Source organism: Ipomoea triloba, chromosome 3 (assembly GCF_003576645.1).
Source record: "Ipomoea triloba cultivar NCNSP0323 chromosome 3, ASM357664v1".
In the NCBI taxonomy this organism is placed as follows: domain Eukaryota; kingdom Viridiplantae; phylum Streptophyta; class Magnoliopsida; order Solanales; family Convolvulaceae; genus Ipomoea; species Ipomoea triloba.
In genome coordinates this window covers 24,099,853-24,116,308 of record NC_044918.1, presented here as the reverse complement: position 1 = coordinate 24,116,308, position 16,456 = coordinate 24,099,853, and the positions used below count along the sequence as shown (strand labels likewise).

The 16,456-nt window shown below is 38.0% G+C and overlaps 1 protein-coding gene and 1 pseudogene across 1 annotated transcript; both read left to right on the top strand.

Moving 5' to 3' along the window:
• Positions 1-6,188: 6,188 nt before the first annotated feature.
• On the top strand, positions 6,189-8,156 carry LOC116011777 (60S ribosomal protein L13-1-like). Its single transcript, XM_031251182.1, has 5 exons — positions 6,189-6,279; positions 6,920-7,036; positions 7,117-7,250; positions 7,517-7,675; positions 7,756-8,156. The coding sequence occupies exons 2-5, from the start codon at positions 6,931-6,933 to the stop codon at positions 7,975-7,977; spliced, it is 621 nt and encodes a 206-aa protein (XP_031107042.1). The 5' UTR covers positions 6,189-6,279; positions 6,920-6,930; the 3' UTR covers positions 7,978-8,156.
• A 1,504-nt stretch (positions 8,157-9,660) lies between these two features.
• Positions 9,661-15,774, top strand: LOC116013104 (annotated as a pseudogene).
• Positions 15,775-16,456: the final 682 nt, after the last annotated feature.

The following is a 16,456-nucleotide window of genomic DNA, read 5'->3' as shown; positions in this document are numbered from 1 at the left end:
TGGTACCAAGCTTATGAGATAAGATTCATCCATATTTTATTAGTAAAANATTTGATAGTGTAATCATGCCATGTTGGTTGTTGTCGTGATATGTGAACTTATGTACTACATGTTGAAGAGTGTATGAGTAGGAAAGGTGAGCGTATTGTCGGAACAAGAGTAGTTAATGTCTAAAATGAATAAAACCTTAGTTTCAAGAAGTTACGAGGACCTTGTTGTCTTTTTACCTCGGGCTATAATTACCGAAGGTTGTCATTGATATATGTACGGTTGTATTCGTACTTTGGCGAAGTCTATTCGCCGAGTCTCTACGTCACTCATGTATGGCTAGACTGTGGGGGTGTGCACACTTAAGCGTATTGACTCTGTCGTCTCCGGGTTGGTGTCATTTTAAAGGACCTAGGCGGGGCCACACTAGGGGCCATTCTAATGAACCTTCGTCCAAGGGACCGAGAAGAGAATTTGGGTAATGACCGCAAGCCCAAGTTCCAGGTTCATTCGGTCAACCGACAAGGAATATTCAACATTTCCTATAAGGCCTCATACTTTGAAATGAAACTAAGCCGAGTTTTCATAAGTAATGGTTGAATCAATGGCTATGATGAGATGTGCGATACTAGTTCCAAGAACCTAGACGTTTGTCGTTGAGAAATGGTATATCGTGAAGTTGTCAGGTATGGTTGTGGGAATTCGCGTGTGTAATGTGAATATGATGAACTTTATGCTTATTTGTTTACATTTTGGTAATTTACAAAAAATGAAAGCATGTCATTTAATAGGACATTCTATGCTATAGTCCATTGGTAAGTTAAAACATCTTTACCTATGAATGAGAAGCTTATGGGTTCTTACTTAGCCGTCGTGCTAACGGGTGCTTCATTGTTACCCTTTAACAGATGTCATCCAGCAATGAGTCGTATAGTTCGGTAACTTCACCGAACTATAATGGCTCAGTTTTTGGATATGGAGTCTATGTACAGCATATGATAGGGGAGGACCCCTACGTACCCGGCCACACTCTGCTAGCTCCTGACGATTCCTTCTCACCATCCAGCTCTCTTGTGTCTCTAGTAGATGCTCATCTGGCTCGGTGGGGCTACTACCCAATAGAAGTTTTACCGGGTAGCGACCCCCTAGAGTTCATTGTACATTACCCATATCTCTGGGGCGACCCCCTAGAGTTCATTGTACATTACCCATATCTCTGGGATCCCACTCTAGAGTTCATTGTACATTACCCATATCTCTGGGATCCCACTCTTCCTGAGGGAGAATGGTCTATGGTCATTGTCACCGATCGCTCCTTGGATCACCTTAAGTGGTTTGAGGGCGAATGGCATCTAGTTTGGGGAGGGTTTGAGATCCCAGTGTATCGTATGATCTGATAGGTGGTGGAGGTCAAGTCGGGGTAGTCTAAAACTCTCTTTTTGTGTACATATTCTGCAGCAGTCTTAGTAGATCAATTGCCAAACTTGGGCATTGTGGTTGTATATATATATATATATATATCTAAAGTATGTTTTGGGGTTCTAAGGACGTCGTTATCACACCTATGAACCTATATATATATATATATATATATATATATATATATATATATATGTTTGGAATGTTTAACTCATACCTCTGTTGTCGAGTCAGATAGTTATGAGTTGTTACAGGTGTATGGGAAGTGTGTGTAGGTCAGGAAAATTAGCCTGTGCACCTAGGGAGGAACCGCTAAAGGTTAGCCGGGTTCGACCTAGGTGTGGCGGTGATGCTCCCGGTTGTAGGGTTGACCAACCCGGGGTGTCACAGGCTACGCGTTGGTTGACTGGTCAAGGTTGTAGAGCTGCTATGTACGCAAGTTGTCAATCGCCGTCTTTGCTTGTTGTATAAGTTAGGTTTTCGACTTGCAGGTTGTGTCACCTTGTTAACCGACCAGTCATCCTACGGTAGACTAGTTGGCTAACTTTCTATCGGGGTGATTTTTAGGGTGATCCGAGAGCATTTTGTCACGAGGCCTATCGATACAAGCAGACCGGTTGATCACAAGTGATTTATTATAGTCGGGTTGATGACTATAACAGACCGGTTGGGTTACTTCTTGACGGACCGACTATACGGATTAGTCATTTATGCGTATTTACCTATCAGATATAATTGCAGTTTCATTTAACAATATCTACTTCTACTACTACTATTATTATTATTATTATTATTATTATTATTATTATATACACACGCACACACGGTTCAGATTGTTTTGATTTTAGTATTTTTTTAGTTTCCTACTTTATCTTCTATTATATTATTTTATTCTCTTAAATACCCCCACATTCCATTAGTATGAACTTTAGTAACGGAATATTCCGTTAACTATTTAATATTCTTAACTTACTCATTGATTTCTATTATAAAGGTCTTAGATTCGAATATCATCCTAATCGGAGTTGGCATAATTGTTGAACATATACTACGAATATGCTAGAGTGTATTGACAAAATACAATATAAAATTTGACATAAACTACTCTAGTAAAATAATTAGCCAAACTAAATAATAGCATTCAAAGTTGAGCAACAAAGATTACAAATAAGGAACCTTGAAATCATTTTCTTGCATTAAAAAAAAAGGGGTCAAATAGACCCTCAAACTTTATCCAAAAGTACAATTAAGCCCTCTAACATTCAAAAAGTTCTATTAAACACACAAACTTGTCATTTTGGTGCATTTAAACCTATATGACCTGTTGTTCCAGGTGAACAACCGGTCATAATTTTTTCGACCAACATTCCGGCGCCCGGCGACCGGAATCTTCATCCCCAACGGAGAAGATGACGATTGCACTGTTCGACGGTGCTGATCGATCTCCTACTGGACACGAACGAGAAACGGTATTGTGAGTGGAGTCTAAGCGTATTGGACTAGCTGTGCAAGTGCGCAGAGGGGCGGGCGGAGCTGTTGAAGCACGCAACGAGGCTAGCGATGGTGTCGAGGAAAATCTTGAGGGTGTCGCAGGTGGCGAATGAGAGAGGTCTGAGGATCTTGTATTCCATCGCCAAGCTCTCTACTACTCCGAGTGTGGTGCAAAAAATGTTGCAGCTGGAATTGGGGCGAAGCTGTGTTTGGTGATACAAGTGGATTGTGGGGTTGGGAAGAACAAGGAGAGAGCTGCTGAGATCCTCAAAATGCATGTTGGACACGGTCGCAATGTTCGTCTTTCGTCTTCTCCATACTTCTCCAATGGAGAAGACGAACAGACCGTTCGTCTTCTCCGTTAAACAACCGCACTGTCAGTGGAGATTGGAGAATACGAGTAGAGACTCCGTCTTCTCCATTGGAGGGTGTTCATCTACTCCAATGGAGAAGATGAACAGAGACTTTGTCTTCTCCGTGGTTGGGGATGAAGATTCTAGTTGTTGGCTGTCGAAACACCATGTCACTGCTAATAATGCCAATCTCAATGTTTGTACCAGAAATTTGCCCGTCAAATTTGAAAGTATATGCAAAGCATGAATACAGAGTCATTTTCATTGATTTGCCATTTCGAAAATCTCACGGTAAAGTTGATATTTACCCAATCTTCATTGTAAGAATAGTTGTGTGTATTGCATCATCGAGTTCCATATCTTCTGTGCCCCTGAAAGAAGAGGTGAAAGATTTCAGTCGCCGTTGGGGATGAAGATTCCGGTCGCCAGCTGCCGGAATGTTGGTCAGAAAAATTATGACCGGTTATTCACATGGAACAACCGGTCATATGGGTTTAAATGCACAAAAAATGACAAGTTCGTGTGTTTAATTGAACTTTTTGAATGTTCGAGGGCTTAATTGCAATTTTGGGTAAAATTTGAGGACCTATTTGACCCTTTCCCCCAAAAAAAATTAGGTTAAGTTTTTTTTTTTCGTTTTTTTAATTTAATTAATCTTATTATTTAGAATAGCACTCAATATTTCAATTATGCTTTTGCATTATTGGGAATGATTTGGTCATTATGGTACTAATATTTTTGTATGTAATTCTATAACGGTACAATTATACATTACTTTACAAATATTGTACAATTATTTTTTATTGGGCAAAATTGTTCTTACATCATTGTCAGACCTACACGGCCTAACTACAAAGTTGTTGATAAGAAATACAACTACACTTTGACTCCAAAGGTAGGACCATTGTCTAAAGAATTGACAATGTTGACACCCCCAGTGGCTCCAATTGAAGAAGTTTACACATCATTCTCAAAATTTTATCCATGTATAAAAACTTCTAAAGAAATTTGTAAGTTAGTTTTTACTATATCATTATAACAATATCTATTGTAACCATATATTTTGAATTATTTATCACCATCTTCTATTGACAACAATTATAGCAATTGTCATTGACAACCTCTAAAAACAATTTGTGTCAACAACGAATGAAAATTAAAAAAAAAAATCAATGACTATTGTGGATAAAAAGTAAGTACATCACTCTACTACTCTTATTAAATTAAATAATTAAATAAATTAGTAGATACAACATAAAATAATACATATGCATTTTTTTTTAATTTAGAATTAGATATCTACCATGCCTTTATTCAAAAAAAAAAATTATTCATTATCATAAAATTAAAAATGAGATATAACTTCATTAGTTATATTGTCTTTATTCTGTACAATGCAAATATTCATTTCCTTCAAATTCATTAATAAGTTATCTCTTATTATAATAAAGAGAGGATATTTGGCCTCTAAGATTGCTCCATTCTCCCGCCTCTGTATTTTCCAATTTGTTTTAGATTTTGTTATCCTATATTTTTGGCTTAGTGCTCCCTTATTCGAATTGTCATCTGAAATGTTGGGCGGGAGATTTATGTTTCCAAAGATTTTGGTATGTGAAGCCGTTTCATTTTTTGTTAAATGGTTTACGCATCCTTATCACGATTGTTTTATTTTTGAATACAATCTTATTACTTAAATAAACTAGGAATTTATTTATCCACAAGAACTCATTCAACAATAATAATTGAACCAAAAATACATCGAGCAGAACACCTAAAGACTAATATGCTTTTATGACGATAATAATATGTAATGGTAATTAGATCATTATCTTACATAGCTACATTTAAAACTCATTATTAAAAATGTTAATGCATGGCAATAGAACATCGTGACACCAAAAGAGAATTACGAAGGCTTAGAAAAATTCAAATCTAAAGTAGTATTTATTTAAACTAGTGTTTTTACAAAGTTGCAAACATTTATTCTAATGACAATTATAATCAATCTCTCATATATTTTCTTACATTTATATAGTTTGAATTATCAATTTAAATAAACAAATTTAACATTCAATTACATATGCATGAACATCTATTATATAATCTTGCATTAATATACTTTGAAGTACTTGTTTAAAAATAAACATTTGGCACTATCCCATTCGCGTAAGGCGCGTGACAAACTAGTACACTCAATATGTGAGACATGTTATTCAGTTTCACTTTATACAGTTTTATTTCAACACAACAAAAGTATCATTTTAATTCAGTTACATTTTCATTTGACAATATACGCTCAATATGTAAGACATGTTATTTAGTTTCATTTTATACATACTGTGGTTTTACTTAAGCACAACTAAAGCATCATCTCAATTCAACTACAGTTTCATTTGATAATATACACTCAATACGCGAGAAATATTATTCAGATTCATTTTAGCTACACTATAGTTTTATCTTATTATGAGCACATCACAAATACGAGATTTGTTAAAAATAACAGTCACCGTTTCTTTACTTAAAAAAATGAAACTATTTTGGACCATGATCCACGTAGCTGTGTGAACCATGATCATCGTATAACAATTGGATGCCTTTGACAATATTGTGTGGAACATGAATACAATATATATTATTTATATACTAAAAATACATTATTTGTGTACTGAATGTACATTATTTGATAAGATATGAAATAATCATATACTTTCAAGTAATGTACTTGATGTATATCAATAATGTACTTTTAGTATATTAAAAATGTACTCCGTATTTTTTATTTATGGTTCATGGTCCATGAAATAATGATTGAATATTTTCTCTTTGGGTTTTTATGTCATTTTTGGGCCGAAAGGTGAGCACAAATTCAAAGCCCAAGCTTGACATAAAAAACTCTCGGCCCAAACATGAATTAAAACCTAGGGTTTTTTCGAGATTTATTCCCTGCATAAAAACCCAAAGAGACACTTTCTCCACTACAGCAGCTAAGGCAACGAAGCTCTTCTCGGTGGTCCTCGTCGGCGCTGTAAGTCCCAACTTCTCCATTAATATCTTCTCGATGCTCATTCTAAACCTCATTTCCGTGTTATATTTTGTTTTCATTTGCTTATTTCGTCGAATTTGTTGACGTTGAGGTGTGATGCTTGCTAGATATGGTTTTTTATAAATCGCAATTTGTTTTTCATATAAAATTGGCTGAAACCTCGTGACGTTAGCTACGTAGAAAGATGTGCGCAAAACTAGAAAATGAAATTTGACAATCATATGTGAATGATTTTGAGATACGTTTTCCTGTTAGGCAATGTTGATCTGATTGTTTCCATTTGACTAGCTTGTTTTGTTCGCTGTATGTTGTTTGTGTGGATTTTGAAGTGCATAATCGATGCGATATTCCTGTTAGGCGATTTTGAGATACGTTTTCCTGTTAGGCGATATTCCTTGTCTGGGTGATTGTCCTTATTTGAATTTAGATGATCAATGCGTATCTTAAATTTGCCATTGTTAGTTTGATGATTTATCATGTTCAGTCACCAAAAAAATGAATTGATGATTTGTGAACAGACATTTGTGTTTGTTTGTATGTGTCATATGTTTGTGTTTCTTGTATAATAATTGCAGAGTCTTTGGCTGTTGCTAATCCTGGCTTGTATTCTTTCTGTGAATAGAAAGGTAAGCCATGAAACATAACAATGTTATACCAAGTGGGCACTTCAGGAAGCACTGGCAGAACTATGTGAGGACATGGTTCAACCAACCTGCACGCAAGCAAAGGAGGAGAGTTGGTAACTACAATTTTAAACTTATCAATCTTATAAAACCAGTATGTAGATAAGTGATCTCTGATTGTTGAATATAATCTCAGCCAGACAAAAGAAGGCTGTGAAAATTTTCCCCAGGCCAACTGCTGGGCCTCTCCGCCCTATTGTCCATGGACAGACCCTCAAGTACAACATGAAGGTTAGAGCTGGTAGGGGATTCTCCCTTGAGGAGCTTAAGGTGAGTTGTTACAGGGTTTGTTTAAATATGTTATTTCATTTGCAGAGTTTTCTTCTGAGTTAAGGCTAGAGGATAGGAATTAGCCAATGTTTGCTTTAATATCTTTGGACATAGCTAACTGGAAATTGTTACCTGTTGCCTGGATCACGTTTTTTCTAAGATAAAAGTAAAAATATTGAAATGTGGAATGAAACTACTTCTTGCTCGTAAGTTGTACAATTATTCTATAAATGGACCCCTATCAAATTTGTTTATGTTTCTCCCAGGCTGCAGGCATCCCAAAGAAGCTGGCCCCCACAATTGGCATTGCAGTTGATCACCGTCGCAGAAACTCTTCTCTTGAGGGTCTCCAGACTAATGTTCAGAGGCTGAAGACCTACAAAGCCAAATTGGTTGTCTTCCCAAGACGTGCACGCAAATTTAAGGTGATGGAAATGTGTTTTGATGACTTGGAAAGATCAATTTGGTTGTTGAACAGCTATTCATGATCTTACTTTCCTTGCAGGCTGGTGATTCTACTGCTGAGGAATTAGCCACTGCAACCCAAGTCCATGGTGCTTACTTGCCCATCGGACGGGACAAACCAGCAGTGGAGCTTGTTAAGATCACAGAAGATATGAAATCATTCAAGGCTTATGACAAGCTGCGTTTGGAGAGGACGAACGAGCGTCATATGGGTGCTAGGCTTAAGAGGGCTGCTGAAGCAGAGAAGGAAGACAAAAAATAGAGAGATGCTTGGACCATATGATGCCATGATATCTTTGCAGTTTTCCATCTTAGTGTTATTGAGTTATTATTGGAGTGTCACTCTGAATCACATTATCATTTATATTTCTAGTTGAATGTATGAATTTCAAGACTGATTTTATGAGGATGTATTTTATTATCTTAGGCTTACAGTTTTTAGACTTGAGCACCTCCCGCATTGGCTCATCTACATCTTCGGCTTATGTTAGAATTATGATGAGATTAAAGAAGCTAAATTATACTATAGACAGCCGCATAAGCCACCAAGAAGGTGCCCGAGCCTTCATGTTCCTAGTATATGTCATATTAGTTCGTTGCATTTTCATCAACCGCAAAAAAAATGAAGGTTAGTGAGAGTGTCGTCAGGCAGATTACCCCGCAGCTTCTCCCAATCCCAGCCACTCTGCCTCTGTATCCAATATTGGTCAACAGTAAGAGCTTCCACAACCATGAAATTATTCCAACAAAATTAAGGCCATCCATATATCATTCCAGAAGTACGTACCACCCAGCATGAGTGTCGTACCCACCATGCAAACCCTTTTCCAAAGGTTGGAGGCGTTGCGTCTGGACTCAAAACCCAAAAGACTGTTTTTGTCGTGCATATATTTCTCCTTGAGCACCTTGACCCCTTCCCCTTCACGCAGGAATCTCCAACCAGTTTTGGCAAGGAATGCAAGGTTCATCTTTCGCTTTGAAGACCAAGGCCACCCTTGTTCTTGCTTGTAGTGACAGTTTCCTAGCAAATCAGGTGGATTCCCGAGCCCCAAATAAAGTTGCGGATTCTTTTCTCAATAGCATCGCAGACACCAATAGGGATGAGGGTTGATTGCATTGCATAATAAGCTGTAGAGTTAAGGATGCTCATTGCCAGTGCAATTCTTCCTGCCATCGTGAGGTGTTTGCATTTCCAGCCCTCCAACCTCTTGTCAATTCTATCCAACAACGGGTTGAAGAGAGCTCTAGTGAGGCGACCATGAATCGAGGGTACCCCAAGTATCTCCCCAAGTTCATCGTTTAGGGAATGTTTAAGCTACATAATATACTCTTGGCCTTCTTGGGGTCTACATTTTTTGAGAAAAATACATATTTTTACAAACTCACTTTTTGCCCAGAAGTTGCTTCAAAGCATTCCAGGAAATTTTTTATAACCTCAATTTGAACTTCATCTGCCACTGCAATAAGTAATAAGTCGTCAACAAACATAAGGTGAAAAAGACAAGGACCATACCTGGAAATTTTGACACCCTTCCAACGTCCTCTCTTGACCTCCCCTTTGATTATTTGGCTTAGTCTTTCCATGCATAAAACAAAATATATGGCAACATTGAATCTCCCTGCTTATTCCCGAGTAGGTATAATCCAATTAAGCTGAGATCCGTTCCAAAGAATGCCAGTTGGGCAGTAGTAACCATTCACTATCAATATACAAAACCATTATAATTGATAGAGTAAAATACGTGTATTCGGTCAAAAGTACTCTTTATTACTGAATGGGTCGGGTACAAGGCAGTTATACCCTAATGGAGCTCGGTTAACGTGACAATGAGTCTGAGGTTTCCGAGCTACTTGACTATTATATAGAAAACAACCAAAAAACCCCCTTCACAACATTAAATGCGGTATATATAGATTGTCATGGGACAGGTACCGGGCCAGCGACATGACGACCGCGTGGCGGGCATGCACCGGCCCAAAGGCGGGTCCCGTACTCGAAGGCCAACTGTCGCGAGACCAAAGGGTTTGGACTTCAAGGGGGACGTCCAAGGCCAGCAGGGCACCCGGTCAGTCCGAGCTCTGGGCAATTGACCGGGATTGGTTCTCATCCGGCTACAGGCTGACCGAGAAGGTCAGTTGGATTAACCAGGTGTAAAAAGACCGGTGTTGGGCGTCGGCAGGGTTGGCCGAGTTCAGCCCCTGCTCGATTCGAGACGTGGCGCTGTGGCTTACCATGGAGGGATGTGGTTAAATGGTTAATGTCCACCTACCTATCACCAATTGGTTTTAAGTAGGATATGGCAACCAGATAGCCAAAGAACTCTGTGGTTAAGCGTGCATCGCTGAGATCCATCAATTGGTATCAGAGCCGAGGTCACGGGTTCGAATCGATGGCGAGGCGAAAGCCGAGTCCAGTCCCAGGTGGGATGTGGGCGTAGGTCAAGCGGACCGAGTCAGGCATGCTGCATAGCTGGGCTTGGTGATGCAGGTGCTGGGAGGGGGATTGTTGGGCGTCGGCAGGGTTGGCCGAGTTTAGCCCCTGCTCGATTCGAGACGTGGCGTTGCGGCTTACCATGGAGGGATGTGGTTAAATGGTTAATGTCCACCTACCTATCACCAATTGGTTTTAAGTAGGATATGGCAACCAGATAGCCAAAGAACTCTGTGGTTAAGCGTGCTTGACTTCCGGCAGTCACGGGATGGGTGACCCCTTGGGAAGTAAGCATAGTGCAGCGCTGAGATCCATCAATTGGTATCAGAGCCGAGGTCACGGGTTCGAATCGATGGCGAGGCGAAAGCCGAGTCCAGTCCCAGGTGGGATGTGGGCGTAGGTCAAGCGGACCGAGTCAGGCATGCTGCATAGCTGGGCTTGGTGATGCAGGTGCTGGGAGGGGGATTGTTGGGCGTCGGCAGGGTTGGCCGAGTTTAGCCCCTGCTCGATTCGAGACGTGGCGTTGCGGCTTACCATGGAGGGATGTGGTTAAATGGTTAATGTCCACCTACCTATCACCAATTGGTTTTAAGTAGGATATGGCAACCAGATAGCCAAAGAACTCTGTGGTTACTTCCGGCCATCACGGGATGGGTGACCCCCGGGAAGTAAGCAGGGTGACCCCCGGGAAGTAAGCATAGTGCAGCGCTGTCCATCAACCGGTAACCGGAATAGACCGTGGACCATCTCGAAAACAAACTAAACCATTATGCCAAGAATTTCTTCAAGAGGTAACTAGTTCTACGTCGCACTCTCAAACTAGCCACAAACTTCAGATCTTGAAAACAATGAGGTTTTGTAAAATAGAACAAATAGAATTAGCCTAAAATGAAAACAATGAGGTTTTGTAAAATAGAACAAATAGAATTAGCCTAAAATGCTAAGTGGCCCTGTAAAATAAATACATACATTTATACTTTTGAAAATAGATATGCTTTACAAAGAGATTTTTATACTTAAGTAGAGAAAAACATTTAGCCAAAAGCTTAAAAGAGTATTTCCAAAAGGATTTTCCATCAAAGATAATAATTTTCAAAATGTTTAACTCCACACCAAAGGTAAGTAAGATATACATTTCCTCAAGTATAATATTAAATACATTGAAGCAATATAATAATTTTATAACCCGTCGCTACTCACTCTCAAAGTACGACAAGTAAAGAGGATTCTCAAGGTAAGAATATAAAGAATAGTCGTTATAGCAACTCTCAACCAACAACCATTTCAAAACATAACCTCCAAGTAATCATTATAGATCAATATATAAGTCAAGTATAGAGGATTATAAAGCTCATCATTTCTTACAAATATTTCCAAAGCATAGTATATGTAAGTATATGGAGGAATTCATAACATATAGTTTACTCAACAAGTGCTCATCTCAAGATATAGATATTCTCAAGTAATCATTTCCAGTATAGACTTTCTCATAAGTCATTAAAAAAAACATATATGTCAATAATTATAGATATGGAGGAATTCAAATCATATTTTTCAAATATCAATATATTATAATAAATAAGTGGAGGTATCCCAATCATAACCAATCACAAGTATGGATGTATCAATCTCAATCTCAATATCACAATAGTGGGGCTGGGACATCATCTTAGTGAAGCCCTAAGTGAACATCAACCCTCTACTGAACACATCACACAACCCCTACTTTACCATAGGTGGAAACATGACCACTACCTTAAGTGTGCACACCCCTAAGTTGGATTCCAAGCCAGCGGGTAGTAAACCAGTCTTAGTAACCCAGGATGATTTCTACTAGGTTACTCCTCAAATACTAACCCAGGATGATTTCTACAAGGTTTAATTCCAACATTGGGCCTTAGCTCTCAGCACAATACACGTCACAATCAAACACATAAAGAGATAAACCTCCAAAATAAGTACATTTTATATATAATTCCTCCAAGATAGTAACATCTTTTCAAAATAGGTTTTCAACAAAATATCTATTGCCCACAGGCTATTCAGATATATCTTTCCAAATAGTTGAGTGTGTGTGTGTGTGTATATATATATATACATCTCCAAAATAGGGTTTATATCAAACATACAATTTATCCTCCAAGCAAAATATAGTTTATATTGCTCAACAATAAATATAGTTTATACCCTTCAAAAGCCATATAGTTTCATACTCGAATAATATCTCATAGAATCCTCAATATATAGATACGCCCATACTCATAGATTAATACCAAAATATACACATTTTACTATTTATCACATTTTAAATCCAAATGCATTTTCAAAATAGTTTAAGGACACAAATTACATAAATAGCATATTTTAGATAGGACAATGTAGTTTGAACGGATATAGAAACTTACCTCAAAGCTAAGCTCCAAAAGCAAAGCATCCGTTCTTAGCTCAATTCCTATGTTAGTCACTTCAATGGGGAACCTTCGCCACTGCCAGGGCCGGATTTTGGGCTGTGCAAGTTGGGCTACAGCACAGGGCCCCTAGTCCAGCCCTAGGCCCATTAGGTAGTATATGTATCTGTAGTTATTTTGGCCCATAATTAAGTTTTATTGACTGTATTATACAAAAAAAAAATTCACCGGGTAATATTCACAGATTACGCTTCGTCTTTAGTCCCACCCTTGTATCGCTTTTGTTTCTTCGAGGCGAGACGGAGAGACGAGGAGTTGGCGAGTTGTGCTTCGCGGAAGGCTGGGAGCAACCGACGAGCGTGAAGCGATGGCGACGGAGAGAGTTTAGGGACGCGGCTGCGAGGAAGGCCAGGAAGCCAACGACCACAACGGAGAGAAGATGAGTCGCGTTGTCGTGGAAAGCAGGGAGCGACTGGCGTGCGTTTAGGGCCGACGACAGAGAGAGTCAGCGCTGCGAGCCTGCGAGAGTGCGAGGAAGCCGACTGCCACAACCCACAACGGTAGCGGAGAGAGGACTCAGAGGAGGATTCGCGGCCAAAGGCGATTTTCGAATTTCAGTCAGTCAAGTTGTTTCAATCTTTTTTAGTTTAAACCTCCAATTTTATACGTGTTATGCTTTTGTTGTCTGCCTGTGCACTGCCTTGTCTTGCTTGTTGATTAACTAATTTTGCTTAATTGCTCAATATCTTGTGTGGTTTGTTGTTTACCTGTGCAGTGCCCGGTCAATTATTTGGTTTCAAATTTATTTATATATTAATATTATGGCTCCTGGCATTAGAAAATATAAATCTGGTTATGAAAAACGTAAGAAACAAAAAAAAATGAAGAGGTACAACGATTACAAAGAGGAGCATTAGATAAGTTTCTAATTAAATCACAAGTTTGTTCTGAAAATCCAAATGTTGATGTTGATGTGGATATTGAGCATGATAACAATGTGGATAACAATATTAATGAAGTAGAGAATGGCAATTTGAATAATTCACCCAACAATGATAATGAAGTAGAGAATGACCATTTGAATAATTCACCCAACAATGATAATGAAGTAGAGAATGACAATGTGGATAACAACATTAATGGAGTAGAGATTGATATTTTTGATCCAAGAAATTGGGATGGACTTGATTCGAAAATGATTGATTTATTAGCAATAAATGGTCCTAAGAGAGACAATTCTATTGTAAAAGGTCCTAAAGATAAGTTTTCTAGGCGGTTTACTGCAAATTTGTATACTAGGGTCTTATCAAATGGAGAAAAATGTAATAGAGAATGGCTAGTGTATTCAAAATAGCTTGATAGAGTTTTTTGTTTTTGTTGCAAAGTCTTTAAAAAGGGTATTGGTAAAGGTCAATTAACAAATGAGGGTTTCAAAGACTTGGCTCATATTGGTGAAAGACTTGGAGAACATGAGACATGTATTGAGCATATTAAAAATATGACGACTTGGTATGATTTGCGTCTAAGGTTTAATAAAAATCAAACAACTGACAAAGTCGCTCAAGGATTAATTGAGAAAGAGAAAGATCATTGAGAAAAAGTTTTGTTAAGGATTATTTCTTTTGTCAAGTTTCTTGCCAAACGTAATTTAGGCTTTCGTGGAACTAATGAGAAATTGTATCAAAATGGCAATGGAAACTTTTTAGGCTTAGTTGAGATGGTGAGCGAATTTGACCCTATTATCCAAGAACATGTTAGGCGTGTTAAAAATGAAGAAATTTACTTTCATTATCTTGGTCATAACATTCAAAATGAGTTAATATCTTTGCTTGCTTCCTTGATAAAATCTGAAATATTAAAAAAAATAAAGCAAGCAAAATACTTTTCTGTAATACTTGATTGTACTCCTGATGTTAGCCACACTGAACAAATGTCATTACTAATAAGATATGTGGATGTCTCTACACATGAAGTTAACATTGAGGAGTCTTTTTTGGGATTTTTGAATGTGAATGATTCAACTGGTCTAGGTCTTTTTAGTATTTTGCAAAATGAATTGTGACTTCTTGATCTTAATATTTCTGATATACGTGGACAAAGTTATGATAATGGGTCAAATATGAAAGGTAAACATCAAGGTGTGCAAAAAAGACTTTTAGATGAAAATCCTAGAGCTTTTTATACTCCATGTGGTTGCCATAGTCTTAATTTAGTTCTATGTGATATGGAAAATTCTTGCAATAAAGCCAAAGATTTTTTTGGGGTTATACAACGCATATATACAATTTTTGCAAAATCTACCAAGAGATGGGGTATTTTGAAAGATAATGTACATGGTTTAACTCTTAAGTTATTGTCTTCTACTCGTTGGGAGAGTCGTGTTGAGAGTGTTCAAGCAATAAGATTTCAAATGGTAGAAATACGAGAGGCTTTACTTCAAGTGGCAGATGTTGATGGTGATTCCTTAGTAAGAAGTGAAGCTAAATCTTTAGCAACAAATGAACTTGGTGATTTTGAATTTTTGGTTGCTATAGTTATATGGTTTCAAATATTGTATCATGTTAATTTTGTTAGTAAGTATACTTGCAATCCAAAGACATGCTTATTGATGTTGCTATCCAAAAAATTGAGGAGTTGATTTCCTTTTTTGAGAAGTATAGAGATAGTGGTTATAATGATGCTTTGAATTCTGCCAAGGAAATTGCCATTAAAATGGATATAAACCCCGTTTTTCCTAAGAGACGTGAAATTCGTCGAAAAAAAAAAACATTTTGATGAAAATTCAGTTGAATCATTAGAAGTTTCATTAACAGCAGAAGAATCATTAAAAGTTAACTATTTTCTTTTCATTGTTGATCAAGCCATTGTTTCTCTTAAGAGTAGGTTTGAGCAATTTCAAAAGTATGAACAAATATTTGGTTTCTTGTTTAATTCTGATAAGTTAAGTTCTTTAGATGATATGAGCTTGAAGTCTTCTTGTAGTCGTCTTGAAACTGCTCTTACGCATAATGGACATTCAGATATTAATGGAGATGAGTTGTATGTGGAGTTAAAACTAAGAAGAGAGTTATATGTTAATGAAATAAAAGGACCCATTGAAATTTTGAAAGATTTGAAATTGTTTGATTGTTATCCTAATGCGGTTATTGCATATAGAATTTTACTAACTATTTCTGTTACTGTTGCATTTGCAGAAAGAAGTTTTTACAAGTTGAAATAGTTGAAGTCCTACTTACGCTCTATAATGTCACAAGAACGACTTAATGGATTAGCTATGATTTCTATTAAAAATGCCCTTTTGGATAAAGTAGATTATGAAGAGTTGATCGATGAATTTGCATCAAAGAATGCTAGAAGAACAGCTCTTTTTAAATAAAAGATTTGTAGTTTACATTATGTTTAGAATTTTGTTCATAATAAATAAAGTTTGAATTTGTTTAAGCTTTTTTTGCATTTTTCTCTATCTAATTTTTCTTCGGTTCGCAGTTTATTTATATTTGGTAGGGCCCCATTTATTTACCAGCACAGGGCCACGCAAATAAAAAAACTGGCCCTGGCCACTGCCCAAACACCACCATTGACGTTACTATCGAGTTCTCCACCGAGAAAGAGATCGCCGGCAGAGGAGGGGGAGAGATGGAGGCCGGAGGTCGCTGCAGTCCAAGCTGGAGCTCGCCCGCCGCCATAGCTCTGCCTCGCCGGACCTGCTGTCGCCGACCACCACCGCCTTCTCCGTCTGGAGAATCAGAAACCCGAGACCACCACTGGTATCTTCGTCTGCTGTTGTGGCGAAAGGAGAGAGCGAGAAGAGACGAGAGGCGAAGGTTCGTGGCAGCTACGACAAATCTCAGCTCATCCTTATCCATAGGGTTTAATTTGGGCAAAATACTAATCTTGGCCCT